Source organism: Microcaecilia unicolor, chromosome 6 (genome assembly GCF_901765095.1).
Source record: "Microcaecilia unicolor chromosome 6, aMicUni1.1, whole genome shotgun sequence".
Lineage (NCBI taxonomy): Eukaryota > Metazoa > Chordata > Amphibia > Gymnophiona > Siphonopidae > Microcaecilia > Microcaecilia unicolor.
Window position 1 is genome coordinate 343340124 of NC_044036.1, and position 12341 is coordinate 343352464.

At 47.5% G+C, this 12341-nt stretch overlaps 1 protein-coding gene across 1 annotated transcript; it reads left to right on the top strand.

Annotated features, from left to right (window-relative positions):
* The first annotated feature begins 8234 nt into the window (after positions 1-8234).
* On the top strand, positions 8235-11296 carry LOC115473561 (soluble calcium-activated nucleotidase 1-like). Its single transcript, XM_030208626.1, has 3 exons — positions 8235-8978; positions 9627-9830; positions 10824-11296. Exons 1-3 carry the CDS (start codon positions 8354-8356, stop codon positions 11192-11194), a joined length of 1200 nt encoding a protein of 399 aa, XP_030064486.1. The 5' UTR covers positions 8235-8353; the 3' UTR covers positions 11195-11296.
* Positions 11297-12341: the final 1045 nt, after the last annotated feature.

Genomic DNA, 12341 nt, shown 5'->3' on the forward strand with positions numbered 1-12341 from the left:
CACCGCATCAATGGGAGAATGGATGGGGCCATGTACCGTACAATTCTGAGTGACAACCTCCTTCCCTCCGCCAGGGCCTTAAAAATGGGTCGTGGCTGGGTCTTCCAGCACGACAATGACCCAAAACATACAGCCAAGGCAACAAAGGAGTGGCTCAGGAAGAAGCACATTAGGGTCATGGAGTGGCCTAGCCAGTCACCAGACCTTAATCCCATTGAAAACTTATGGAGGGAGCTGAAGCTGCGAGTTGCCAAGCGACAGCCCAGAACTCTTAATGATTTAGAGATGATCTGCAAAGAGGAGTGGACCAAAATTCCTCCTGACATGTGTGCAAACCTCATCATCAACTACAGAAGACGTCTGACCGCTGTGCTTGCCAACAAGGGTTTTGCCACCAAGTATTAGGTCTTGTTTGCCAGAGGGATTAAATACTTATTTCCCTCTGCAGAATGCAAATAAATTCATATACTTTCCACAATGTGATTTTCCGGATTTAATTTGTGATGTGCTATCTCTCACTGTTACCAATAACCTACCCTTCAATTATGGGCTGCTCATGTCTTTGTCAGTGGGCAAACTTACAAAAACAGCAAGGGATCAAATACTTATTTCCCCCACTGTAAGCTAACAATTTTCCTGTCATATTGCCATATATAATTTCTGATGTAAAAGCTCTCCAGTTGTTTGCTCATGCATTAGCGTATTTAGTATTTAGAGGTGTGTTTGCGTAGCCAATAAAGTACTTCATAGAGGATTTCATAATATAGGCCGTCCTTGCTTTTTTGAGCTGGAACACCAAGTTAACGATCCCCAGCCACCAGTCTGCAATTTCTACTGCTCATAAATGTGATAATAGCACCCTGCAGAACTGCCTTAGCCACGTCCCAGTATAGCAGAGGCTGTGCAACATGTTTCTCATTGGTGGCAGCAAAATCCTCCCAAGCACGCTGTAAATATTGAACAAACTCCTGATTGTGGGCCAGATATGTAAGAAAACGCCAGCCCTGGGAAGAAGGACCATAAGAAGATACAGTCACATCCACCCAAACCAGGAGTAGTCAGACATCTCTCCAGGGCCCACCATTGCCGACTGAATCAGAGAAAAACTGGACTGCCACACAAAAAATATAATCTAATAGAGACATAGTACCATGAGCCCTGGAGAGGTGAGTACAGTGAAACCTCGGTTTTCGTTGATTTTTTTCAGTGAAAAATTTGTCTCGGATTTCGGTTGCCTCGGTTTTCGCTGCTAATTTTGCGAAAACAAAGGGCAACCCACGCGTTCTCCTGCTCATTGGATTGCATTGATTCATATGGAAATAATTGCCTTGGTTTTCATCTGCTTCGGTTTTCATTGATTGTTTTCGGACGGATTATCAACGAAAACCGAGGTATCACTGTATAATCCCGTTCCATCAGATGAAGCCGTTGCCACACATCAACTGTATTGAGAAAATGTATGGCAATCACTGTTTCTTATTCGCATACCACCTCTGCGTGGAGTGGACCGATCCATCACAGTGTTCGTATCACCCACCACAAAGTCTCATTTTGATAAGGCAGACAGACTTTCAATAAATCCCTATAAAATTTGGATTCTTCAGGGGTAGAACCATAGACCACCACTAGGATGTGCCCCTGCAACCACAACCTAAGTACCTGCACCATCTTTCATTAATGCTTCCACTTTATACAGAGGAAACTTACAAAGAAGCACTGCAACCCCTCTTCCCCCCACCCCGAGACCAAGGAGATATCTAATAGACATCCTCCATCCAAGATAGCCTTAGTCAGTGCCGTAGCGAGGGCTAATGGCACCCGGGGCGGGTCGCCGCTGCGCACCCCCCCCCCCCGGGTGCAGCACGGCGCGACCCCCCCCCCTCTGCGGCGCACGCCCCCTCCAGACTGCAACCCCTCCCCCCCTGGACTGCATTCTTACCTGCGGGAGGGCCGATCCGCCCCGAGTGCACATCACTCGGAGCTGCGTCGACCCCGCTGGTTCCCTGCTCTCTCTGCCCCGGAACAGTAAGTAACCTGTTCCGGGGCAGAGGAAGCAGGGAATCAGCGGGGCCGGCACCCCCCGAGCGTGTGCACCTGGAGCGGACCGCCCCTCCCGCCCCCCCTTCCTACGCCACTGGCCTTAGTTTTTCATGTTCCTCGTCATCAGTGAGCTGGGTCTCCTGCAAGCAGGCGACATTGGCCCTCTGATGCTTCAACATGGAAAGAATTTTACAAACTTTTTACCGGGGATGTGATGCCACCAAGGTTCCAAGGTGTCAAATGAATATGGTTAACACTCATCCTTGCCTCTGGAAAAACAAGAATGCAGATAGCTCTAAGCCAAAACCGAGGTGCCCAGCCCTGACCCCAGTTCCCAATCTAAATCGACTACACAACCTCTCATAGGTTGGTCCATCAGATAAAACGATTCCTGCTTCAGTTGCTGACCCCAAAACACATCCCCTCCCCAAATACCAACACTGCCAGCATTTACTGTTTTGGGATCTTGCCAAGTACTTGTGAACTGGATTGGCCGTTGCTGGAAATGGGATGCTGGGCTTGATGGACCTTCGGCCTGTCCCAGTATGGCAACACTTATGTACTAATGTACTTATGACCCCCAAAACTATCATTCTCCCTTCCCTACCCAATCCTACTCCCCTCACGCTCCCCTATCCCATCTCCAGAAACTCACCTGCATATCCGATACCGTACCACCACACAACTGCACAGTAGTGAGACGATCTGTATAGACGCATGGGGTCCCTGTTCCCCACCGGCTCCCTCTCACACAGTCTGAATCACATGGAGAGATGTAAGGCTCTAAAATACAGATAGGTAACGGGGGGAATATCCCTGAGCAGGATTCAACAGGGTTTTTATTATACATAGTAATACTAACAGAGAAGTAATAATCTTAAACATAAAACATCTCACAGACAGTCATTGAAGCAGTCTCTTATTTACACGCCATCCCCTGAGGACTCGTGGAACTTGTGTAAGCAATCCTGGTCAGCACTGACTGTGTCATAAGACACCTAATTACCATTAAAATGCACTTTAAGGATGGCAGGATACAGAAGCATAAAGCAAATATTTTTCTTGTACAGCGCAGAACAAATGGAACTGAAACGCCACCTCCTCTCCTGCAAAGCTACTGAATAATCTTGGAAGATTTTTAACAGGCACCCCATCGTACTGTATTGTTTGTATCCACGCAGAATATCCACTTTGTGAGTATAATTGTGAATTTTAAGGACCACTACACGTGGCCTCCGACGACCATCATGAATGCAGCCCACTCTCTCTCTATAGAGCAGGCCCACACTGTTCAATAGGGCAAACTCGGTGGACAGCCAGCGCTCCAACAGGGAGGGTACAGACTGAAGATGCAGATTCCCCCTCTGGAAGCGATTCGCCAAGTCGCCAAGCTTCTCAACATGCTCTTTCACCTTCTGCTCCAACTCCGTCATTGCCAGACCACACTGCTGTGTCATCCAGAGCAGAGACCCTCTGCTTTAAGTCTCTGGTTCTCCTCGTCATCTCAGCTAGCAAAGATTCCAAATTAGCAATTTGTCCCGACAATCTCTCCAGACGCGGCTCGATTGCTTCGCCTACCACTGCTGGCAGCTCTGTGAATGCGGGAACTACAGAAGTCACGAGCTCCGCCATTTTTTCTTCACTGCCGGGGGTCTTGTCTCTTTTTTTTTTTTTTTAAGCCCTTTACAAACATAGCTGCTCTGGATTTTGTCAGAAATCTGTCCATTCAACTCTCCTACTGTTAATAAATGCGCTACTGCCCAAAATCATAGTCCAGAAAACAATTAAAGGGGCCAATAAAGCATGGGGGCCCCGGAGCAGCACAGAACGATGTCTAGGACTAGGAGGCATACTAGGACTAGGGGGCATGCGATGAAACTACAGTGTAGTAAATTTAAAACAAATTGGAGAAAATCTTTCTTCACCCAACGTATAATTAAACTCTGGAATTCGTTGCTGGACAAAGTGGTGAAGGCGGTTAGCTTAGCAGAGTTTAAAAAGAGATTGGACGGTTTCCTAAAGGACAAGTCCATAAACCGCTACTGAATGGACTTGGGAAAAGTCCACAGTTCCAGGAATAACGTGTAGAGTGTTTGTGCGTTTGGGGGGCTTGCCAGGTGCCCTTGGCCTGGATTGGCCGCTGTCGTGGACAGGATGCTGGGCTCGATGGACCCTTGGTCTTTTCCCAGTATGGCATTACTTATGTACTTATGGTTCTCAGCACATCACATGATCTTCCTGTGAGCTGATTTTAAACATCTCATTCACAACAGAAGGACAAATCCATTTGTAATTTGTTCAACTGAGCTACAACCTCAGATGGAGAACATCAAGAAACTGAAGCAGCCAGAGCTGACTGACCCTTAACATGCCAGAGCCCGACAGGCAGTGAGTGACCCGAACCTTTCCCCCTCCCCCTCCCCACTTTAATAGCAACAAAAGGCCAAACCAGTGCTTTCTTGCAATTTGAGGACCCTGACTGAAGAAGAGCTTCATATCCACCCATGGTTTCATTAGTTGCAGGACAGAGGCTGCAGTGCACTTAGCCTGTTTCAGAGGTTGTACTGCCTGGGGCCTTTCTATTGGTACCAGGAACACTGACTTTGCAAATTAAGTTTTCTTCAACTTGGATCTTGTTTACTGTAGTTAAGTCCAGTAGTGGTTGTAGCATCAAATTAGGTGAAAAGGTGAATCAGGTCAGGGGGCAAAATGCTCCTACTCTGGAGCTGATGGTGTAAGTTTATGGTAAGTCTTACAGTTCTGGAGAGACTTCTGTTCCGTCTTACTATAATCTCAAGACCAGCCCCCCCCCCCCCCCCCCCGAGAGTCTGAAAGAGGATTGAGATAGATGAGAAACTAGAGGAATTACCTAAGGAAATGCTTCTCAATGGAAAGGGTGATGAATCCATTGATTGGCCTCCAGGTGGAGGTGGTGGAGACACAGACTGTGTCTAAATTAGAGTTGCACGGGGACAGAAAATCTCAACCATCTCCGTGGGAATCTAATCTGTCTCCGCCCATCCCTGCCACAACTAACCTCCTCCATTCCCACTTCTGGCCCACCCCTGCCACACTGCATTACACCTCACCACACAATCACCTTGACCCCCCCCCCCCCCTCCAAGAAAGCTAGATTCTATAAATACCGGTAAACGTAACATAAGTATATTTTCTTCCATACTTTGCAAAATAAAAAAATTAAAAAGATGCAAATTCCAAAAAAGCAAACATCCATGAGCAGCATGACCCTCTCCTCTCCATCCCCTTCTATCCCATGTGCTCTATCTTCCCTTTTCCCTTCCCCCCTCTCCATATACATCCCCTTACCAAACATTTTTCCAGCCCCCCTCCCTCTCTACCTCCCTCCCTTTTTACAGCCTCCTTGCTCCCTCCCACCCATAACCCCCCTCCCCCATGCATGACTACCAGCCATCCATCTCCCCTTCAGCCCTGGGTGCCCTCCCCAAACATACCTTTCACTGCCACTGTTTCTGTAAAATGGCTGCAAGCAGTGGCCTCACAACACTTTCACTTGAAGTCTTGGCAGCCATTTTAAAGAAACAGTGGCAGCGGGCAGGAAAGAGTGGGGGTCTTTCCTGTCCGTAAGAGGCCACCAGATCACTAGGATGTACTAAGGTATGTTCAGAGAAGGCACCCAGGGCTAGTAGGGAGGGGAGGGGAGACAAGACTAGACTTACCTACACTTCCGTGGGATCCACGCAGCTCCCGAGTTCATCCCCGCAGGATCCCTGCTGGATTTCTGCTATCCCCATTCCTGTGCAGCTCTCTAATCTAAATTCAAGAAAGCTTAAGACAACCACAGAGGATCTCTGAGGGAGAGAGAGGGATAGTAGGGATTAGTGATGAGCCCGAGAGCTTGTCTTGAGGGTAGCCTTTAATGGAAGGCTGTGGCCTGTTCAACTAGGGCAAGTTGTGAGGTGGAGGAAGCTGACAAGTGGATAGGAACAGATTTGTAAGAGGGAAGGGTAGATTCAGCAAGGACTCCCAGTTGTTGGCTTACCATTAGTCCATTCAATGGTAAGCCAGGCAAGGCAGGTTGTGATTGGCTGGAGGGGATATAGGATCCATTTGTAAGAGGGAAGGGTAGATACAGCAAGGACTCCCAGTTGTTGGCTTACCATTAGTCCATTCAATGGTAAGCCAAGCAAGGCAGGTTGTGATTGGCTGGAGGGGATATAGGATCCTGGGAGAGAAGGGGAAGGTTATTCAAAGGGAGCCCCTCCAAGGCGCAGGGCTTTTCCTGTTTCTTGGAGGCAGCTTCCCCCCTCCCCTCCCAGAGATGAGTAGGCTATTAGTCTGGTGACCAGTTAGGGAACTGGAGGCCTTTGTCACAGTGGGCGGTAACTCAAGTTACAAGGACTCAGGCTCATTGAGGATGAGCCAGAAATTTCATTATTGGGGCAGGTGACCCGAATTAACAGGCATGGAGGTCCATGCTGGCACATAGGGCCTTGCTGTCCAGGGTAGGGCTAAGGAAATCATCTACATGGTGTTGGAGAAGAAATATGCCACTCTGCTGATCAGGAAAGTAGTTGGGGCAAAAAGCAATATTTCTGGTCAAAGGTTGTGTGTAGCTTGGGTTAAGTCTCTTGGTTCAGTTGTTGGATGCAAGAAGTTGTAACAGCCTTTTCTTGATCCGAATTGATATGTGGACTGCTCTTTGCAATAAGGGAGCTAAAAGGGGTTGGGGCATGGAAGGGGAAGAGGGGTATAAAGAAGGGCAAACGGGGAGAGAGTGGGGGCGGTGGACCCCGGTGGTGAGAGTGATCCCAGAACTGAGTGTAAGTAGTTGATATGAGAAAATTGGACAACTCTTATGGTCTTTATCTACTTCTCTGTTCTGTGAGAAAAGTTTCAGAAGACGCTGGTGATATTAGAGGTAACAAAAAGAGATTGTTCCCTCTCCCTCCATTAGAGAAAGGGAAATTACAGCTCGGCAACTGTCTGGCATTCTGTCCAACGTGCTGTTTCAGCAGTTCTTGCACTAGTCTTTCTTAATGGCTGAGAAAAAAAACCTGAAACATGTTATATTGTCCAGCTATATTTTCCTTTTGGAGCATTAGTGCTCATGGGTTGCAACCTTGTGGATGCAGTAGGTGCTTGAACACACTCAGTACCGTATAGACTCCTTCCTGGACTTTCTTGCTAGCACCCTTGTTCCCACTTGAGAATCACGCGAAAAACACAACCAAGAAGATGTTCCACTCAATGTGGAAATTAAAAAGAGTAAGACCTTTCTTCCCAAGGACCGTCTTCTGTAACCTGGTACAATCAATGGTATTCAGCCATCTAGACTATTGCAACGCACTCTATGCTAGCTGCAAAGAGCAAATAACCAAGAAACTTCAGACGGCCAAGAACACAGCAGCTAGACTCATATTCGGTAAAACAAAATATGAAAGTGCTAAACCCCTACGAGAAAAGCTACACTGGCTCCCACTTAAAGAACGCATCACGTTCAAAATATGTCCCCTAGTTCACAAAATCATTCACGGAGATGCCCCAGCCTACATGTCAGACCTGATAGACTTACTACCCAGGAATGCTAAAAGATCATCCCGCACATTCCTTAACTTGCACTTCCCCAACTGCAAAGGTCTAAAATACAAACTAATGCATGCATCAAACTTCGCCTACTTGAGCACACAGTTATGGAACGCATTGCCGTGCAACTTAAAAACGATCTTCGAACTAACTAACTTCCGCAAACTACTGAAGACCCATCTCTTTGACAAGGTATACCACAAAGATCAACAAATGTGAACTCCCCCACATATATCCAGAATAGCCTTACAATATTTGCTTGTTATATGACTATCATGCTTTATCATTATCATGTTACCCAAGATCCTTATGCAATACTAAATATCTATTTTCTAATGTATTTTCACTATTCATGATGTAATGTAAGCCACATTGAGCCTGCAAAGAGGTGGGAAAATGTGGGATACAAATGCAATAAATAAAATATTTGTGCTTGGCTGGAGCAGTGGAACAGCTTTTTGGTTGAAGGGGCAATTTCTAGCTCTGCCCTCAAGCTCTTGCTGTGCTAGAACGCCCTATTCTGCCTACGGGTGCATTCACCCTGCAAGTGAGTTCCCTGTTGACATCCTGCTTCACACTGATATAATATGTTGTAGGTAGCTTCTGTGCCACTAGTTACAGATCCTCTCTCTGTAACTAATTTGTCTCTTGTGTGGTGCTACTTTGTTTCTCTGCCTCCTTTGCAGCCCGGTTACAGTGTATCTGAATCTCAATTGTTCTCTTCTGCCAGGTTCTTCTCTTCTGCCCTATGGAGTCTTCCCAGCTGCTGGAATGTGTTGATTCTATGCATCCCCTTCGCATCAGGGTTGGTGGTCTTCCTGTGTTAGCATCCATGGCCAAAGCTGCTGACCCCCGCTTCTCCCCCCAATGGAAGGCTATTCTCATGTCCCTCATGTGCAGTGCTCTGGTGCTCATTCTTTACTGTTTCCACCGATCTTCTACAGCAAGTCTCGTGCAGCCAAATGCCCACAGCTTGAAGCGCAGTCTCTCTGGGGAGCAATACAATGACACTTACCCGCTCTCCCCTGTGCAGAAAACCACTGCGGGGGTGCAGTATCGAATCGCAGTGATTGCAGACCTAGATAAGGACTCCAGGAGCTCCAAAAAGAATACATGGTTCAGTTATTTGAAGATGGGGTACCTGACGTTGTCAGATAGCCAGGACCGGGTGACTGTGGAGTGGGACGAAGATGACATTGTGCTGGAGTCTCACTTGTCTGAGAAGGACAGAGGAATGGAGCTTTCAGAGTTGGCAGTCTTCAATGGCAAACTGTACACTGTGGATGACCGGACAGGGATTGTTTATCAGATAGAGAGGAATAGAGTCATCCCTTGGGTAACTCTGACTGATGGTGATGGCACGGTGGCTAAAGGTGAGCTTTCAATCCATGCTTTATTCACATTATGGTAAAATCAGTCCAGATCCAAACAGCTAGAGAAGTTACGTACAAGTCAGGTGGCATTAGCCTGTGACCCCCAGCAAGAGGGGTACAAGGTGAACCTGAGACACGGAGAAGGACAGCAAGGGGAGCAGGGCAAGCCTGTGACTCCGAGGGAGAACGAGAAGGGAGAGAGGGGGAATAGGCAAGCCTTTGACTCCAAGGGAGATGGGGAGCAGACACTGAGATGAACCAAGGGAGGAGTGCAAGTGAGCCTGTGATGCCAAGATGGATGGGGGGGGGGGGGGGAACAGGCAAACCTGTGACTCCGAATGAGAGAGGGGAAGCATTTGGAGCTCAGGGATAAGTCTGGTTGGATTTTAATTTTGGATTTAATTAATAAGCATAGGGTAATATTTGAGCACCCACTATTATACATAACGGAGGGGGGGGGGGGGGGAGATTTTTGCTTCCTGGCAGTATGTAATGAAGGGAGAGGGTATTGCCCTTATCCCTTTATGGGGACTACATGTAAATGGAAGAGGCAGTAATCTCTGCTCACTAATGCATGAATGGGGGGGGGGGGGGGGGTATTGCCCCAGTTCAGCTTAAGAGGAACCATCATGCCCTTTCTTCCTGCAGGTTTTAAAGCTGAGTGGCTAGCTGTGAAAGATGAGCAGCTCTACGTGGGTGGGTGGGGCAAGGACTGGACCAGCACAACTGGAGAAGTGCTGAATCAGAACCCAAAGTGGGTAAAAGTGATCGGCCCAAAGGGTGACGTGTACCATAAGAGCTGGGTATCCAACTACAATGCATTAAGATCTGCTGCATCAATCGAACCCCCAGGTAAGCTGCACATGGAGGGGCAGGAGCGTGGGGTTAGTGAGTCTGGGAGCTTTTTAACAACGCTACCTTGTCATGAAACACCTTGAAGGAGAGAGACTGTGCACCAGGTCTGTGTGGAGGAGAGGCATTAGTACAGAAAGCACTGCTTAAACGTAAACTTAGTTTGGGGACTGATTAGTGCCATTAGGAGGTAGAAAATTGAATCAGGAGATTAAAGCTAAAACTAATGAAACAGTTTCAACTCTGTTTCAGTCAAGGTCATGTTTCCAAATGAGTTTGGAAGTTGAGCCCTGTGCCAGGATGGGTGGGAAATGTCAGTCTCTTCTACTCACCTCAGCACCTGCATTGTGCCAAAGAGAGCAGGGTCCTGGGTTCATAAGGAGGGGGGGGGGGGGGTCCCTGGAAAGGATCATAGTTTTTGGGGTGAACTAAAGATACAGAAATTCCGCTCACCTTTGGCACTCAGCAGTGGCAAGAAGGGACACAGGGAACAGGTCTCCTGCATCACACACTGACATTCCCTGCATGACCTGAGCTGCCCTCCCCGCCCCCCAGCTCAAGTGGGGATATTCATTTATGAGCCAATAGGTGTCCTTTGCCAAAACAGGCAAAGCAAGGAAGGGAAAGAGAGTCTCTCACCTCAGTCCATTTAACATTCTTCCTTCTCATGTCCCCTGAGGACGTGGAGATTCTCATTTGGGGTTTCAGTATATTTTCATGTTATTAATCACAGCAACACTGAATCAAGCACTTGGGGCAGTGAATTAGAGGAGGGGGTGACTGTAGCTGTCTTTCTAACCTCCTAGATAAAGGAGATTTTCACCATCAGCTGGTCTCTATTACTAAAGATCTTAGAAATGTGGCTGGGAAAAGTTGCTCCGGGGACGGGGTGGTTAAGTGCATTCTTGAATAGCAGTATATACATGGCAGGAAGATACGGAAATATAATTTATTGCTCAGAGAATAAAGACTGTCGTGTGCGCTCTTTTCCAGGTTATCTGGTCCATGAATCTGCGGCCTGGAGCGACATCCTGCAAAGATGGTTCTTCCTGCCTCGCCGTGCCAGCCACGAGATCTACAATGATAAGGATGATGAGCGGAGAGGGACAAACCTCCTCCTCCAATGCACACAGGATTTCACAGACATATCCGTCAGCCACATTGGCGACGTGAACCCCACCCACGGCTTCTCTTCCTTCAAGTTTATCCCCAACACGGACGATCAGATTATTGTGGCACTGAAATCAGAGGAGGCTAGTGGGAATGTGGCCACGTACATTATGGTGTTTACACTGGACGGACGTTTTCTGCTACAGGAAACTAAGATTGGCAACGTAAAATATGAAGGAATAGAATTTATTTAAAACGGACAAAAAACAAATCTTATTTCAAGCAGAATGAATGTAAAATGTTGAAGGTGTCAGACAGCAGGGTTTTATGAAATAAATAGGTTTTATTTTCTTTCACCTTTTGCTCTGGCCCCTGACTAGACTTTTAATATGTTGCTTGGTGTGGACACTGTGTTTTCAGGCTGCCGGGGCAGGGGTGCAGGAGATGTGACAGCTGTAACTATCATCTCCCTATTCCAGCCCAGGCCACTACCATTACTTACCTCATCCAGGACCTCATGACCCGCTGCCGTCATTTCTTCATCCTCATCCAAACTCCCACCATCACTCCTCGGGTGCTCCTTTCATTGCATTCCTTCTTATATTCCACAGCTATCCAGTGCAGACAGAAAAACCCTGTAAATTAACATCCATTAAACTAATATTAAATAATATAGAAGGAAATTTAACAACACTTTCTATTATTATAAAAGCTTCTTACAAAGAAAAGGTTTTAATGCTTTCTACCGTGTGAACCGATACTCTCATATCACCTCTCTCCTCAAGTCACTTCACTGGCTCCCGATCCGCTACCGTATACAGTTCAAGCTTCTCCTACTGACCTTCAAGTGCACTCAATCTGCAGCCCCCCATTACCTCTCTACCCTCCTCTCCCCGTATGTTCCCACCCGTAACCTCCGCTCTCAGGACAAATCACTCCTATCTGTACCCTTCTCCACCACCGCTAACTCCAGACTCCGCCCCCTTCTGCCTCGCATCACCTTATGCCTGGAACAGACTTCCCGAGCCCATATGCCATGCGCCCTCCCTGCCCATTTTCAAGTCCTTACTCAAAGCCCATCTCGTCTCCCTTGCTTTTTGCGCCTAACCACCTTCCCCATTCATGTTACCTACACTGACTACATTTTATTTTTTGTTACATTTGTACCCCGCGCTTTCCCACTCATGGCAGGCTCAATGCAGCTTACATGGGGCAATGGAGGGTTAAGTGACTTGCCCAGAGTCACAAGGAGCTGCCTGTGCTGGGAATCGAACTCAGTTCCTCAGTTCCCCAGGACCAAAGTCCACCACCCTAACCACTAGGCCACTCCTCCACTCATAGTTTGTTACCTTAGATTGTAAGCTCTCTTGAGCAGGGACTGTCCTTCCCCATGTTTAAACT